Below are 16,719 nucleotides of genomic sequence, written 5' to 3' on the forward strand. Positions count from 1 at the left end.
CCTCATTCTTCATAGTTGAATAGTATTCCATTGTGTAAAGGAACCACACTTTCTGTATCCATTCTTTCCCACTGTGAGACATCTGGGTTGTTTCCAGCTTCTGGCTATCACAGATAAGGCCATTATGAACATAGTGGAACACGTGCCCCTATGGCATGGTGGGGCGGGTACCTTTGGGTACATGCCCAAGAGTGATATAGCTGGGTTTTCAGGTAGGTATATTTCCAATTTTCTGAGGAACCTCCAGATTGCTTTCCAGAATAGTTGTACCAGTTCGTAATCCCACCATCGATGGAGGAGTGAACTCACTGACACAAAGGTTGAGGGGGTGGAGGTGGGGGATTTCCTAAACAGAACTCCAGTGGCTTAGGCCCTAAGATCAACAATTGATAAATGGGACATAATGAAACTGCAAAGCTTCTGTAAGGCAAAGGACACAATCAATAGGACAAATTGGCAACCTACAGATGGGGGGAAAAAACTTTAGTAACCCCACGTCTGATAGAGGGCTAATATCCAAAATATATAAAGAACTCAAGAAGCTAACCTCCAAAAAATCCAAATAACCCAATCTAAAAATGGGGTACAGAGCTAAACAGTGTTCACAACAGAGGAATTTCAAATGGCTGAGAAGCACTTAAAGAAATGTTCAAAGTCCTTAGTCATTAGGAAAATGCAAATCAAAACAACCCTGAAATCCCACCTTAGACCAATCAGAATGGCTAAAATTAAAAAAAAACTCTGGTGACAGCAGGTGCTGGCAAGAATGTGTGATTTGTTCTTGAGCAGTTACTTGGTTGTTGGTTTGATAAGGTACACTTTGTAGCTCTGGCTTATCCGGAGCTCACTATGTGGAGCAGACAAGCCTCAGACGCCTCCTGAGATCCACCAGCTCTGCCTCCTTCGTAATGGGCTCAAAAGGCACGTGCCACCGGCAGCATAACCACGGCTTTAAAAATCAGCTGTGAGTGGCCTAGGGAGGCGGTTCAGTGAGTGGAGTTTGCCAGACAAGCCAGGTCTGAGCTGGATCCCTGTCAGCCATGGACTGATGGAAAGGGCTGACTCCACAGAGTCATCTTCTGGTCCCCACTCTCCATTTACATCCTACCCTACAGGCACTCACACTAACAAAATACGTTTTCTTAAAGACAGAGATTAAACAAACAAACAAACAACGCTATCAAAGCAAAACTAGCATATTGTACATGAAAAAGGAAGGTTAAAAATCCTGTTCATCTCTGGGAAACTTTAAGCCACAAACCAGGATTTCCATTTGGAAATCCAGACCAGGCCTGGTCTGGGGTGTATTTTTCCCAGTAACTTTAGCACTCAGGTTGAAGTAGAAGGGTTGAAAGTGCAAGGCTAACTACACACAAACCTTGTCTCCAAGAACAGGAACTTAAAACACAAACAAACACGCCCGCCTGGGTGATGGAGCACTGGGGAGGCAGAGGCAGGCAGCAGATCTCTGAATTCCAGACCAGCCTGGTCTACAAAATGAGTCCAGGGCTACACAGAGAAGCCCTGTTTTGAAAAAACAAAAAGGAAAGAAAGGAAAAAGACTAACCTAGCTGGCATGTAGCTCAGTGTTAGAACACCAGGGGGATGTTCCATCGATAAGAGTGTTTACCTAGAGCCCATGGGTTCCCATACCCAACACAGCATAAAGAAGCACAGTGTCCTAGGTCTGACTTCCTAGCATGTGGAGGGCAAAGGCAAGAAAATCAAGTGATTCATCTATAAATGGAGTTTGAGACCAACCTAGGCTATGTGAGACCTTTATTTTATTTTTTATTTTTTTAAAAAAAAGCTAGGTGGTGGTGAGCCAGGCCTTTGAGCCAGCATGGTGTGAGGATGGGTGGGGGTGGGGTGGAGCAGAGGCAGGTGATCTCTGAATTCAAGGACAGCCAGGGCTGCCTACACAAAGGAACCCTGTCTTGATCCATCCTCACCAATGTTTTTTTTTTAATAGGTCTCACCTGGCAGGTATAATTTAGTTCAATCTCTCTAGCTTCACAAAATACAGTATATTTACATGGTTTAAACCCTCTGTTACCCGACTTGGAGTAAAAGGTAGATCCTGTCTCCAGGAGCCCACACAGCAAGGCAGGGACAAGCTCCTGTAGACCTGCATAGTCACAGTTTCTCCACAGATGACGGTAGAAGGAGCAGTGGAACCTGGGAGTTCCAGACCAACACAGGAAACACATGTATGCTGTATACATGGATGTTCTGCCTACATGTATGTCTGAAGCCCGAAGAGAATGCTATATCCTCTGGGACTAGTGTCATAGACAGTTGTGAGCTGCTATGTGGGTGTTGGAGTTGGAACCTGGGTTCTCTGGAAGAGCAGCCCGTGCTATGTGACCCCATCTCTCTTTTCTTTTCTTTTCTTTTCTTTATTAAGACAGGATTGAATACAGCTCAGGGTGATGGCACGCTCATTATGTATGACCTTGAGCCTTCACATCCAAGGTGCTGAGATTACAGGAGTATGTCACCACAGCCATGAGATACCCCTTCCCTCAAAAAAAAAAAAAGTCTAAAAATAGATGAAGAAAGCCAAGAATCCAGCAACAGAAAAACAACTGACCAGTTAACACAGCTGCTTTAGGTTAATTTTTTGTGTGTGAGAGGATTAAGCCCCAACAAAGAGTGTTTCCATATGAAAACATCTCTGCGGCAGGACACAGCGGTCCCAGATGTGCAAAAGAGCACAGCACAACCATGGTCTATCTACACTAATGCAGGCACATTGCATAGAAACAAGATCTCTAGAGAGGACACAAGGAGCATAAAAGCAATAGCCAAGACACGGAGGAATGGCCCGGCTCTGTCCAGAAAGCCAGGACTTGCTGGGAGAACAGGAAAGCAGAAGCAGCAGGACACTGCTAGGGTCCAGCGGCAGACTAGGCTAGATGTCAACACAGAACTGCTGTCCCTGTCCAGGCTGGTTAACCTCACCTTCCAGAAGTCAGACCTAGAGACACAACTGCCAAATTCCCAAACAGGCCACTTTCAGTTGGCAAGATAATAGAGTTCTCTCCACCCTAATCCGCTCACAAAATTGCCTCTAAAGCTCACCAGCATTGCTTAATTGGTTATTTTTCCATTGAAAGTAACTTTACTTAGTTCCTTAATTTTGCTATGCTGAGAGGATTGAGCCCAAGGTCATGTACGTGGTAGGCAAGCGAGAGCTCTACCACAGAGCGACTTCTCCAGCAAGGAAAGTTAACTTTTTTTTTTTTTTTTTTTTAAAGATTTTATTTATTTATTTTACATATATGAGTACACTGTAGTTGTCTTCAGGCAAGCCAGAAGAGGGCATCAGATCTAATTGCAGATGGTTGTGAGCCACCATGTGGTTGCTGGGAATTGAACTCAGGACCTCTGGAAGAGCAGTCAGTGCTCTTAACCACTGAGCCATTTCTCCAGCCCGAAAGTTAACTTTGAAATAACCTTCTTAGCTGAGCCTTGTGGCAGAGGCCTGTAACTCCAGCTTGGGAGCCATCTTCCTGTCTCGGCCTCCAAAGTAGCATAAGCAGTGTGTCACTGCCCAGCTACAGTTAACTGGCTTTGTCTCAGACCACTTTTCATACCATAATACTGCTTAATGTAATTTTTTCATTTGTACTATTCTATTGCCGCGAGTCCAGTAGGTGATGTTAGTTTGCCAACCAAAAAAGGCCAAGCAAGCAGGAAATAAAGGTAATCTGTACGCCCTGTTTTAACCAGAGTGGGTTGAAGATGCTTTTTAAAGCTGAATTTGTATTAAACATGTACACACTTTATTCTGTCACCCCCAACAATACAGTATAGCAGTTGTTTAGAAGGCGACTGTTTGTATTGTATGTCAAGTTATATGGAGTCAGGAGGTGACTTGGTGGCATCTTTCAAAACTTGTTGGGGAGCGAGATGGCCTGGAGCCGAACCCTGGTAGATATTAAGGCATGACTCCACTATGATTTTAGAAATTGTGTGCCAGGAAACAGGGACAAAGACCAAAGGACTTACTGACCATACATCACAGTGCCACAGGATGTGTGGTAAGTGTGTGTATAGAAGCCCTACTGACGCCCTTGCTTAGCATTGGGTCCTATACACATTGTACTTGTACAGCCTACCAAAGGCCAAAGGCAGAAGTTTCTCAACTGAGTTGAGTGTATGAACCAGGACATGGAAGCAAAGCTTTTGTAAAAAAACGCGTGAAGAATCTCTGAAGAGATCCAACACACCTCTGCCTCATTTGATATTGAGGACACAGGTCTCAACTACCTTTCTGATGGAGGTGATACACAGACATCTCAGCAAAGAAAATATTTAAGGTCTGTGAACATACATGTGTCTTCCTCCCAGGCCCACAGGCACAGAAATAACTGAGGTGGGAGCCATAGGGGGCTGGGCAGGAGTTCTGACATCATCTGGAGGCCAATGGTAGTACAGAGGTTTGTGTTACAGTGACCCTGGACCCATTTCGTCATGCTCCAGCCAGTACTGAGCAAATCAGATGAAAGGTGAGAATCTTTTCAGCACAAGCGAACTCCCCTGCCAACCATATTGCCTCTTTCTTTTCATTCAACTTGAACTTGAACTTGTAATCCTCCTGCATCTCTGCCTCTCAGGGGTTGAAATTACAGTGTGAGCCACCATACCCAGCCTTTTTGTTTTTAACTTAAACATTTTCTTTCCTTACTCTTTTTTTCTTCTTCCTTCCTTCCTTCCTTCCTTCCTTCCTTCCTTCCTTCCTTTCTTTCTTAGACATGGTTTGCCCTGGTTTTTCTGGACTTCACAGAGATCCTCCTGCCTCTGACTTGTGCTGGGATTAAAAGAGTGTGCCACCACACTAGGCTTATCTTAAACATTTTCATGATGGCTTAAATGAAAAATAAAATCACAAGCATTTATGATTTGAAAAAAAAAAAAAAAGATAAAACTGGGCAGTGATGTGATATCTCAGGTCTTGAATCCCAGCACTCAGGAGGCAGAGGCAGGCGGATCTCTAAGCTTTGGGCCAGCCTGGTCTACAGAGCAAGTTTCAGGACAGCCAGGGCTACATATAGAAATCCTGTTTGGAACACACACACAAACACACATGCACGGTCTCCTGGTGTGGTAACCCACAACTTTAATCCCAGCACTAGGAAGGCAGAAGCAGATGGATCTTTGTGAGCTGGGTGCCAGCTCAGTCTACAGAGCTGATTTCAGGCCAGCTGGAGTTACAGGGTAAGACTCTGTCTCAAACAAATAAAAAAAAAAAAAAAATCAATGGGGCCATAGTAGCACATGCTGTAATTCTGGCATTCAGGGATTACATAGTTAATTCCTGTCTGAAAAGCACAATTTAGGCCTTCAAGATGGGACAGCAATTAAAAGTGCTTGCCATACGATGGCCTAAACCCACAGCATCGAGAAATAACTGACTTGCTGGGCATGGTGGTATGACTCCCTAATTCCAGCATTAGGGAGGCAGAGGCAGGCAGATCTCTGAGTTCAAGGCCAGCCTGGTCTACAGAGTGAGTTCCAGAAGAGCCAAGACTACACAGAGAAACCCTGTCTTGAAAAGGAAGGAAGGAAAAAAAGAGAGAGATAGGAAGAAATGAGTCTTGAACATTGTCCTCCAGCCACCACGTTTGTGCACTCGCACGCACACACACACACATACGCACACTCATACAATAATAGTGGCAACAATGACGGTGATAATCTGATTATTGAAATATAGGAGCTGGACGGGTAGCTAAGAGCACTTACTGTTCCTGCAGAGGCGCTAGCCTGGGTTTCCAGCACCTGTCTGTCAGCTCCCAAATGCCTGTAATTCCACTCAGTTCCAGGAGATACGATACCCTCTGGCCTCCACAGGCATCTGCATGCATGTGATGCACGTAAGCTCATGCAAATACACATTACATTTAAAAATGTTTATGTTTTAATTGATTAAAAAAATAATAAGTTCAAGCAGGGTCTGGCTGCTCATACCTGTAGTCTGAACATTTAGGAGGCTGAGACAGTAGGATCCACATTAGTGCTAAGCCATCCTGGACAACAACATAGTGGGTTTCAGGCCAGCTTGAACTTCAGAGTGAGATCCTGTCTCAAAACCAAGCAATTTAGCAAGTCAAGAAGGCACCGATGAAGAACCTGTAGCTTTCACCTTTGGAGAGAGCCTGATGCCCATATTCCTCCGCCTGCCTGATAGCCAGGTGATCCTGCAACATAACAAAGCAGATTGTAAAGAGAAAGCACTTTCTGCCCTCCTCAGTCTCCTCAGCACCACTACACCTGTCAGGAAACACTCTTTATTCCAGTATCACAGGGTCTGCTCCCAGGAAAACACACACACACACACACACACACACACACACACACACACACACACGTGTAATTCCAGAACTTGGGAAGCAAGGCAGAAAGATCTCTGAGTTTGAGCCGGGACTGGTCTACATAGAGTTTTCCAGGCAGCCAGAGCTAAGGAGACCCTGTCTCAAAACAACAACAACAACAACCAGAAAGGTTAGAGTAAAGCTCTGTGACAGACTGTTCATCTTATGGTGTGGAAGGTCCCAGTTTGTTTGTTTATTTTTATTTCATGTTTAAGAATGTTTTCCTGTATGAATGTGTACAATATGTGTGCCTGGTGCTTTCCAAAGTCAGAAGAGGGCATTGGATCCCCCTGAACTGGAGTTGTGGGTGGTTTTATGGGTTAGTTATGGGTGCTTGGAAGTGAACCCAGGTCTCGTGCAGGAGCAGCAAGTGCTTTTAGCCATTGCTTCCACGCTGGAAGGCCCCAGTTTAACCCCCAACACTGCAGAACAAACCTGGAAGTGCACACTTATATTCCCAGCACGCAAGAAGATCACAAATTGGAGGCCAGCTTTGTTTACACAGTGAGATCCTGTCCCAAAACACGCAAGCAAGAACATATTAAGAACTCATATCCAGAATATCTGAGTTGACAACTTATGGCTTAGAATAAATAGCTCAGTTGGTAGGGTACCTGCCTGTCTGCCCTAGCATTGCCAAATTGGGTTCAATTCCCTGTGCTGCATAGAGGGAGAATGATGGAGTGATGGTATATACCTATAACCCCCAGCACTCGGGAAGCAAAGGCAGGAGGTACAGAAGTTCAAAGTCACAAGTTTGAGGCCATGCTGGGATGCATGAAACTTGGATTCAAGAAAAAAAAAGAAAACAAGAAAAATTACTGAAATATTTGGCATGTACTTTACAAAATAGATAAGTTGCTAGGAAGTTCTAGAAAGATGCACTCTATTCTATGTAAATTACTCCTTAATAAAAATGATGTAAGAGGCCTGAGAGGTGGGCTCACCACATTAGGGCATTTTCCTCTGAGCCTGACAACTTAAGTTCCATTCAGGAACCCACTCAATGAAAGGAAATAATTCCCACAAGTTGTCCTGTAGCTTCTGAAGTACATGCTGTGGCACACATGAACCCCTCCCCCCAACACACACACACACATGCATACACAGGCACACACGAGCACACACACACACGCACACACAATACTACTTTGTTCTTGGAGATCTGGGTCCATGACAGACAGAAGCAAGCCAAGACTACGTAGGAAATTGTGTATTATATTAATTATCATCTCGCCGAGTGTGCTGCTGGGAGCCACTTGAGATCCTTGAAGGATACTTACAATTCTCATCAAGCCACTGCAGGCTGCTTAATTGTTCTCCTCTGTGGCATTTAGGGACACCAAGGGAGGCCATGGTTGCCGACAAGCAGGCCAGGAGCTTCTGGGAGCATCATGGGAGTGTAGTAGAACCCAGGGGACAGAGGGAAGAAGAGCCTGACCACCCCCACCCCCAGTAGCTAGAGTGAAAGTCTGCTGTGGAGATTCAGCATGAAGAAAAGGACCAAAAACTTTTAAAAACAGGGTATATAGCAATTGGCTTCCTAGATTAATGAGCAGTATCTGGCCCTGAGGTGTGTTCCCATCCAGACCCAGACACTGCACCTGGGGCAGTGCCAGGAAAACTTTATTGCAAGGCTGTGGCAGGCCACTTCAGTTTAGCTGTTCCAGTGTCCTGGTGGCTCTTACAGCTGCTTCAGAAAGGGCCGAGTGTAGGTGGAGCCGCTTCCCTCTCTGAGCCCCTGAATAGACCATCACAGTCTGGCTTTGATTCTTTCTCCCGCTAAGTGATGACGCCGTCCTCCTTCGCTTCTTCTCTTCCAGGCTATACACTCCTTTTCTTACAGAGTTGGCTGGGCCTCCCAGCGCCATGGCAACAGGAGTGGTGACAGTAGTTGTCTTGTATCCTTCCTAAATCGAAGGGGATTAGGCTGAAGTTTCTAAATGTGATGATTGCTGTGTGCTTCTCAATGGGACCTTTATCAAGCTAAGCGTTTCTCCTAGCAGGGGCTGGAGTTCAGTGGTGGAGTGTGTGCTCCGCATACACAGAGCCTTGAGTTCTAGCTGCAGAACTGTAGAAAGGTACTTTATGTCCCTGATTTACAGAGATGTGTCATCACAGACAGGCCTTAAACCTTGCCCGGTACTCTATCTCTGCTGAAGTGAGCATGAAGGAGCAGCAGACCAGGTGCAGGGCCAGCCTTGAGGGGCAGCCATGAGCCTGACATTGCAGCAAAAGCAATGTGCTTCACACTGATTTGGTTTGCCTGTATGTTTTATGGTTTGGAGTGAGTGAATGACAGTGTGTGTGTGTGTCTGTCTGTGTGTGTCTGTGTGTGTGTGTCTCTGTGTGGGCAGGACATGTGCATTACCATTCACCTACACAGAAGTCAGAGGACAATTACTTCAATTCTCTCCTTCCATCTTTGCATGGGCTCTTGGGATTGACCTCAGGTTGCAAGTTTATGTAGCAAGCACTTTCACCTCCTGAGCCACTTCCAACCCCATTTTTTGATAATGTTTTTTTGTTTGGAGACAGAGTTTCTCTGTGTAGCCCTGGCTGTCCTGGAACTCACTCTGTAGACCAGGCTGGCCTTGCAGAAATCCGCCTGCCTTCTCTCTCCTTTTAAAACAGGTTCTCACCCTGTAACTCCAGCAGGCCAGGAACTCACAGAGATCCACCCGCTTCTGCCTCTCCAGTGCTGAGATTAAGGGCATGCACCACCACACCTAGCCTCTCCCTGCTTTAGAGGTTCCTACTAGAGGGTCTAGGTGTAAGCCCTTATATAGAGCCAGAATCTCCTAGCATGGTGGCGCACGCCTTTAGTCCTAGCACTTAGCGTCTCTGTGAACTCAACAACAGCCTAGTCTGCACAGTGAGTTCCAGGACACCTAGGTCAACACAGAGAGACCCTGTCTCAAAACAAGCAAGCAAGCAAGCAAGCAAGCAAGCAAGCAAGCAAACAAACCAAAAAACCCAAACCAGAATTCTCTCTTCACGTTTAAGAACCCATATGCCTGGAAAGTTGTGTTTACAATTTGGAACGAAGATGCAGAAGAGTTTGGGCTGAGTCTGACCCCAGGTAAATAGTGCTGCCCTTTATCCCTTGAAAACTGTACCCTGGGGTCTGCAGTGGTGGAGCTTTGGCGTGTGTGTGTGTGTGTGTGTGTGTGTGTGTGTGTGTGTGTGTGTGTATGTGTGTGTGAGCCCTCCACACATGTCAGGCACCTGCTTGTTTCCTGACTTCCTCACAACCAAGGCAACAGGGCTAACTCTCAGGTCCTACTTGCTGGGTACCCTGGCTGCAGTTCTTCAATAAAACATTCCATTCCAGCTCAGGATTAGGAAATGTGGCCTTCCCAATTAAACGTCAGAACTAATCAGTCTAGTAGGGCAAAGGCCATGTCCCGTCAGGCCTGACATTGAGAACTGGAGGTAAGACACTGGATAGACACTCAGGAGAAACTGTTCTCTGAGCATGTGTATTGTGGTGCTACCAACTTTTATCTAAAACAGAAAGCCAACAACAGGCTAATAGGACACTTTATTTTATCACTGAGGGTATACATTTTCAAAGACCATGTCACTATGTATCTGGGGCTGAACCCCCTCACTGAATACTTGGGGACCCCTCATATGAGCAGGGCCAGTGCAGCTGCCTATAGTGGGATACAGCTGGAAGTGCAAGTGAGACCTGAACACCAGCAGCTCTCACAACCCAGAAGTGTCCTAGTCACCAGAGAGACCAGCCGGAGTGGCTTGCCCATGCTCTCCTGAGGACAATGGCCTCTGGCCTTCAGCATGGAGAACATGGAAGCACTGTGTGCTCCTAAACCAGGATGGACAGCACTCGAGCTGTCTAGGGAAGAGTGAGAAGACCAGGCCTGCCGGGAACACCTGCATGATCTGCTGCCAAGTCCTGTCTGTGATTGACAGTGGCCCAGCCTGTGAATCCCAAAGCCTCCCCTCTCCTTGCAGTGACTCAGACCCTGTAGCTTTCCTGCCTGTCTTGGAAACATCTGTCATGAGCACTCAGTGGTGTTGAGGGAGCTGAAGGCAACTGAGGTAGGAGGGTGGCCTTCATCCTAAGCCCCACGACATCAGTGTACACACTGGCACCATCTTCTGCAGTACTATCTTGCATCCCTAACCCAGAGAAGCATGGCACTGGGTAATGTCTGCCCTCATCCAACCCAAGTACCCCTCTCCCAGCCCAGCAAGGCCTTTTGTCCCGGAGCCTGATCGCCTATGGATCCAAGAGGTGCTGAGCATTAGTGGGGTAAAGCTGGCCTCCTCACAAAGCCATGTCTGCTTGTCTTCCTGGAGTGCTTTCCACCTTTCAGTTTGGGGGAGTAGGTCTCCTGTCCTTCACAGAGAGAGAGGCGTGCTAAAACTGAGAACTGAGAGAACATAGCCAAGGCACTGTGCTGAGTTGTGTGGCTGCCACTAGGCACCAGAACACCGCCTGTGGCTCTGGCCCTGGCCTCAGACCCACACCTGGGTGAGTGCATCCTTTCTGCATGTGCTGCAGGCATGCCGTCCTCTGCCTCTCCTTCCTGGGGGGACAGAAAGCAGCTCATGGGATCCAAAGGGTCATTGGCCAAATCTCCAGAGAATGATTTCAGAGGAGGCCTTTGACCTGGCCAGCTGCCCATGATGTCTTGAGCAAGCTGGGCAGGCTGTGTCAGCGTGGCCAGCAGCCTCTCCCCATAAGGCCACACTGGTAGATGTGGGGAACATTGCCTCACTCAGCTGTCCTGGGCCGGGAAAGCAGAGAACAGCTAAAGCACAGCAGCCCAGAGATGCCACAGCCCTGAGGTGCCACAGCAAGGTGAGATGCAGATAATGAGGGGCTGGCTACCCACAATGCAGCCATCAGTGACGGCCTAACAGCCCCTCACCAGCCTTGGCCTGCTCTGCCAGTCTGGGTCTGCTCTGCCAGCATAGCTTAGGATGCTCAGGAGCCTGCCTGGAACCTCAAGTTGGTAGGCAGACCCTGCAAAAGTTCCTCTGTCGTGAGTTGTATCTAGAAGCTAGCCAAACACAAGGTGGCCACCCCAAAGAGCATCTAATAGAGCCGCACACCATCTGAACGCACACAGGATTCTACACGCAGAGAACAGGAACAGTGCGCATCCTGAAGCAGGCTCACAGCTTCCCAAACAACTGGAGATTCCTGTTACCTCCCTGGACCTCCCCTGCCTCTCTCACCTTCTGCCCACACTTTTGTCTGTGTCTTCCCGAGACTGTATCCAGAGGCAAGCTAGTTCTAAGGCCACCTCACAGTGCAGCTCCTCCTGCAGCTATCAGCCCTGTCCTCCACCCTGTCTTCCGCCCTGTCTCCCCGCTTCCCCCACCCCTGCCAGAGGCAGAATTAGAGTTAGGCCAGGTAGCTGCACAGGCAAGTACCTTTTGGACATAGCCTCTCTCTGTCTGCTCCCTATACAAATGGCTTGATGTAGGCAGGACAGCCAGAGACAGGCCCAATGTCCATACCTACCAAAGTAATCTTCAGGAGGGATGGTGGGACCCAACCACTGAGGGCTTCCTCTCTGAACCCCATGGTAGTGGACACTTGCTGAGGTCCTGCTTTTCTGCTGTAGCACAGCTCAGGAGAACGTGGTATCCAACAGGCCTGTGAATGGCGCTCAGGCTGCTGCTCGTGTAGCTTTGGGTTCCCCAAGGTGACAGTGAGGAGTTAGCATCTGATTACCTGAGATTAAAGGCTCCTTTAGGAAAAGGCATAAGACGGGGTTGGTACAGGAATGGGGATGCCAGGCCACCACTGCATGTGGACATGAGGGCTGAGGAAGCAAGATCATGTTCACCCATGCAGGCCACACTGAAGGCTTGGACTCTGGGAGCCTGGGAACGCTTGACAGGCCCGAAGTGTAATATGACCTAATCCATAGGGATGGTGGAAAAAGCAGCTCAGGGTAAAAGCCAAGAAGACTGAGGTACACACAAGATCCCAATGGGGCTCGAGAAGTCTCAGTGAAGACTGGTTAACCCCAAAGACGAGACCGGCTAGAGCAGCCAGGCCTCAGATGAGATAGAAAGGTCTTGACAGCTGTGCCCGGGGCCACAATGTGAGCTGAGTCTAGCTGTAGCCAGGGCCAGGGCAAGCTTCTGGAGGCCACATGAGGGCATCCATGGAGCTGGGAGGTCACACCGTATCCTGGAGCCAGGCAGCTGGGATAGTAGCTCTGAAGGTGACTCCTGGACCTAGGAATTTCAGGGGCAAGAGAGCTGAGGAGAAAGTATTACCCCTGATAGACACTTTCAAACACAGTCGGCTCTCCTCCCCAGATTCCAGGATCCAGTGTTCAGCGAAGGCTCGCCATGGCTCTGCCGTTACCCTCACATGGACCCACCAGGCTCCAATACGGCTCCCTCGATGAAGAGCCACGGGGACTAAAATATCTTACAGAACCAGAACTTTCCGCAAGTCAAGTGCTGGGCAGAGGCAGATCAAACAGGAGGCAATTGCCTGGCAATGTCCAAGACATTGTGTGTCCTGACTTCTCCCTGGTGCCTACGACTCAAGAGCCCAGGTGACAAAGTAGAGTCCCAGATATGGAGAGTGGGTTTTACAGGCCAGTTACTGATTAGACCACAGGTCAGCACAAGTGGGAACCAAAACTCTTGTCACAGGGACTCAGGCCCCAGGCGGGCTTGGGATACCTAGTGTCATGCCTCCCAACTACAGAGTAGTGGGCTGGGGGCCCCCTGCCCTGAAAGTCTGGGAATTGGGCCAGGTATCTCCTTCCCTCCATAGGGAGGACTGTTATAGAGAGGCCAGAAGCAGAAACCAAAGGCCACAAAGCAGAGTGTCCCATTCTTCTTCTAACCAGACCTCCTCAGGCACAGTTTGAATAAACACATCTGGCTCTGGGCACCAGTTAGAAGCTACTTGTCTGATCCACCGGTTGGATCAGGCTAGTTCCTCCCTTGGCCTTTGCCCCCGCCTGTGCCAGGTGCGGCAAGAGGATCCATCGTGAAGCCCTTTCTGTGATTCCTACCCCTCCATGATGACTTCTGGAAGACGTAGAGGGGGAAGAGCCATGTGATATGGTAGCTGCTGTCTGGGAGAGAGATGGGGTGGGAACATCCGTGTAAGAGAAGGGTGGTCTGGATTTGGAGAACCAGACACAACTAGCAGGAGTATCCCGGACGGACAGCTCCCGAGTCAGACAGCAGAGCCTGGTCCAGCAGGAGCTCGAGCAGAAATGGCCCTAATGAGGTCCCCGGTTCTAAGTGTTTCAAAAAGTTTCCTCAGAAAGCTGGACATAGTATCACATACTTGTAACCCCAGTTCTCACAAGGCTGAAGCAGGAGGATTGCCATGAGTTTAACGCCAGCCTGGATTACAAAGCAAGACCCTGACTTAAAAGAGACAGACACAAAGAGAGACTCGCACACTGTCTCAGGATAGCACTAGAGATAAACACAGGGCAGGAAGCAAAGAGAAGGCAGTCCACTTCCCCAGAGCCCATGCACACATTCAGGCTCCATGCCCATGGCACAGTGGATTCGCCTGGCACTCTGTGACTGTACTGACTCTTCCCCTAGTCAGTGCCTGATCAGCATGTTCCAGGCCCATGGGAGTCACAGAGAGGTAGACTCCTCAACTCTGGACACACATGCATATCACCTCCCAGGTTGCCTCATCACATAAGACAGCTGAGTTAAGACTGACAAGCAGTGGGGCTGTGTCCCCAGACACTAGATCCTGCTGTAACATAGAGTACAAGGTGCTGCGTGCTCTTAACTCTGCACTTGGAAGGCAGAGGCAGCTGTGTCTCCAGTTTCTAGGCCAAGCAGTTTACATAGTGAGTTCCAGGTAAACCAGAAATAAAGTTCCTGTCTAAAAAGGAAAACAAAAAAGTATAAAATGCAAAAGCCCCAGCTCCAGGTAAACCAGAAGCTTCCTGTCTGCTGGGCCAAGCTGCCAGGGAGGAAGGACAGGTCTGTCTGTGTACCCGAGGGAGATGAAATGGTTTTAGAAAAGATATTCATTTTTTAATGTCAAAGTCTCAAACGACAGAAAAGCCACAAAAGCTAGACGTGGCTTGCCAGCAGGCACGTGCCCAGTAAGTCTGCGTTCTAGCAGCCGCCGCATAAACCATGAGCAGCTTAAACCATGGCTCAAGTGGACACCGGCAGGGCTGCTCTAGGCTTTAACCTGTGCCTGTGTGGAGCACAGCTTACCAGAAAGTCCTTGGCCTGTCAGGTATGCAAGTGGTTGGACTCCGTGTACACTCAGGCCCCAAGGACAGGACCAGGGACTGAACTCTCAGTGGGGTGGCCTGGCTTGAATGGGAGTTGGGGCCCCCTGCCCCCTATGCCCTTAGGAAATGGTCACAGCAACTCAGGGTGTTTTGTTTTTTGCTTTCTTTTGTTTCCAGAGCCAGATTTCGGTGCACTAGGGGAGAGGCATGCAGATCAGTTGAAAATCTGTAAAGCCCATGCCCACACAGACCTGCACCCTAGTCAGGACCCCACACAGTTGCTGCCACTGGCTAGGGCTACGTCACTGTGGAGGGCTATACAGGCTCCTGCAAAGAACAGAATATGAGTGTCTGCAGGTTGTTGAGTGTGACCTGACTAGCTTTGGGCACTCACCCACCTTCCCTCCTTGTGTCCTAATCTAGCCCTCTTCTGCTTCTTCCCTGTAGAGTGTCCAGCACCTCCAGGACCCAGCTGTTTCCAAAAGGTGAACCGAAGCCCCGTCCCCATACAAAAGGTGAACAGGAGCCCTGTCCCCATAGAAAAGGCCTTTGCTGTCAAAGGGCTAAAGATGGAAGCTCATCCAAAAGCCACCCACCCTAGACCCAGCAAGTCTCATCCAGCTAAACCTACAAACTGCCAGCAGCAACGGCACCCTAGGGTCCGCAACTACAACCTCAAGGACTAAGTCTCAGCCTCCTGCAGGGGCCACACAGGGGCCTCCACCTTGGTAGTGGGGCCTGTGCCTGCACAAGTTGGGAGTGAGTATACACATGGTATACAGGTGGGCTGTGAGCACAGGACAGGTTCCCAAATGATGACCTTCCTGATGCTAATGAGCAATTAAAACCCTCCCCCATCTGCTTGGCCTGTCAAGTTGTCTATCTTGTCCTACTTGGGAAATGCAGCCTCGAGCCTGCGCTGGCCACCTGCCTGTGTCACCGCCCACAGCCACTGTGCACTGACCCTGTCAGTGACACTGTCCTTCTCAGGAACCTGGTAGGGAGAATACAGTGGCCACCTGCAAAGTAAGTATGTCCCCAAGGAGCACTGTGTGAGAGGTCCTCCCAGGAGCAGAAGCCTGGCCGGGAGGCCCTGTCTCGGGAACGTACTCATCTGCCTCCTGAAAACCTCATCATGAGACCTGCCTGACCATTTCCTGCCACAGCAGAACTTTAAGACTGCTGTGGCCTTAGCCTTGCAGGGCGTCAGACAATCTGGACTGCAGGGATGGAAGCAGCTCCCAGGTCCAGGCTATCCAGGCTGTTGTGTGTCCCTGACTGATCATGTGACTCTTGCAGCTTCATTCTGCATCTGTGTAAAATCCTGACAGCGATTCCCGGCCGGCTGGCTGGCTGGCATGTGTGGGCCAGACAAACATCACAGGAAAGGCCACACTCGGTACTGTAGTCTTGGATGCCAGCTGAAAGCCTCGGGCCTAAGTCACACACATCTATCTGCACATCACTCTTGCTGTGTATAGTAGGCTGCTCTCAAGATGCATAAGCAAAGAGCCATAGGCTGTCTTCACAACAGCCCCCCAGGTACTCTGTGCTCTACCGACCAGCAAGGGCAACGGCAGGCCACCCTGATGTGCCTCTCCCACATCCGCACCTGGCAATCCACTTTCTTTGCTGGTGAGGCTACATGCTTCTGAGATGTAAGTCTGCTCTAACCTCAGCATCCTTCTCTGTGCACAGGCCCAGACTCTGCATCCCAATCTGCTATCCTGGGTTACAACCCCTCCACCAGAGACCCTGATAGCTGCAGAGGCGAGCGCCGCTGAACACAGCAGCCTGGCCAGTGAGAAGGCAAACATGGCATATTTTGAGAGCTAGAAGGTGGGGTGGGACAGCGCTGGCTCTCCTAGGCTGGCCCTGCAACCCAAAGACACCCACACAATGAACACCAAAGACCCTCGAATGGGGACAGTGCAGGTATCTGGGTCCTGCACCCTCCACCTCCACCTCCATAAAACACACACTACAGCAAAAGATGCCAGCAGCAGGCCATGGAACGGGCCCTAAAGGCATAGGGGCACTAATGGGAGAACTGGGGGGGGAAGCCAGCAGCATGTGGGCAGAATACCCCTGCCAGTCCTATAGGCTGT

At 49.1% G+C, this 16,719-nt stretch overlaps 1 protein-coding gene across 5 annotated transcripts in view; it reads left to right on the forward strand.

The window, feature by feature from the left end:
• Ccdc57 (coiled-coil domain containing 57) overlaps nucleotides 1–15,473 on the forward strand; it is a 99,425-nt gene extending 83,952 nt beyond the window's left edge. For 3 of the 5 annotated variants that reach the window (XM_034507661.2, XM_034507660.2, XM_076935300.1), the window contains one exon: nucleotides 15,059–15,473. In XM_034507661.2, coding sequence (XP_034363552.1) covers nucleotides 15,059–15,297 — 239 coding nt within the window. In that variant the 3' untranslated portion in view covers nucleotides 15,298–15,473. Of the gene's footprint in view, nucleotides 1–8,203; nucleotides 9,402–12,689; nucleotides 12,914–15,058 lie in introns of those variants that run through there. The other 2 variants (XM_076935297.1, XM_076935298.1) reach the window with 2 other exon arrangements.
• The last annotated feature ends 1,246 nt before the right edge of the window (nucleotides 15,474–16,719 follow it).

This window comes from Arvicanthis niloticus, chromosome 6 (genome assembly GCF_011762505.2).
Source record: "Arvicanthis niloticus isolate mArvNil1 chromosome 6, mArvNil1.pat.X, whole genome shotgun sequence".
Lineage (NCBI taxonomy): Eukaryota > Metazoa > Chordata > Mammalia > Rodentia > Muridae > Arvicanthis > Arvicanthis niloticus.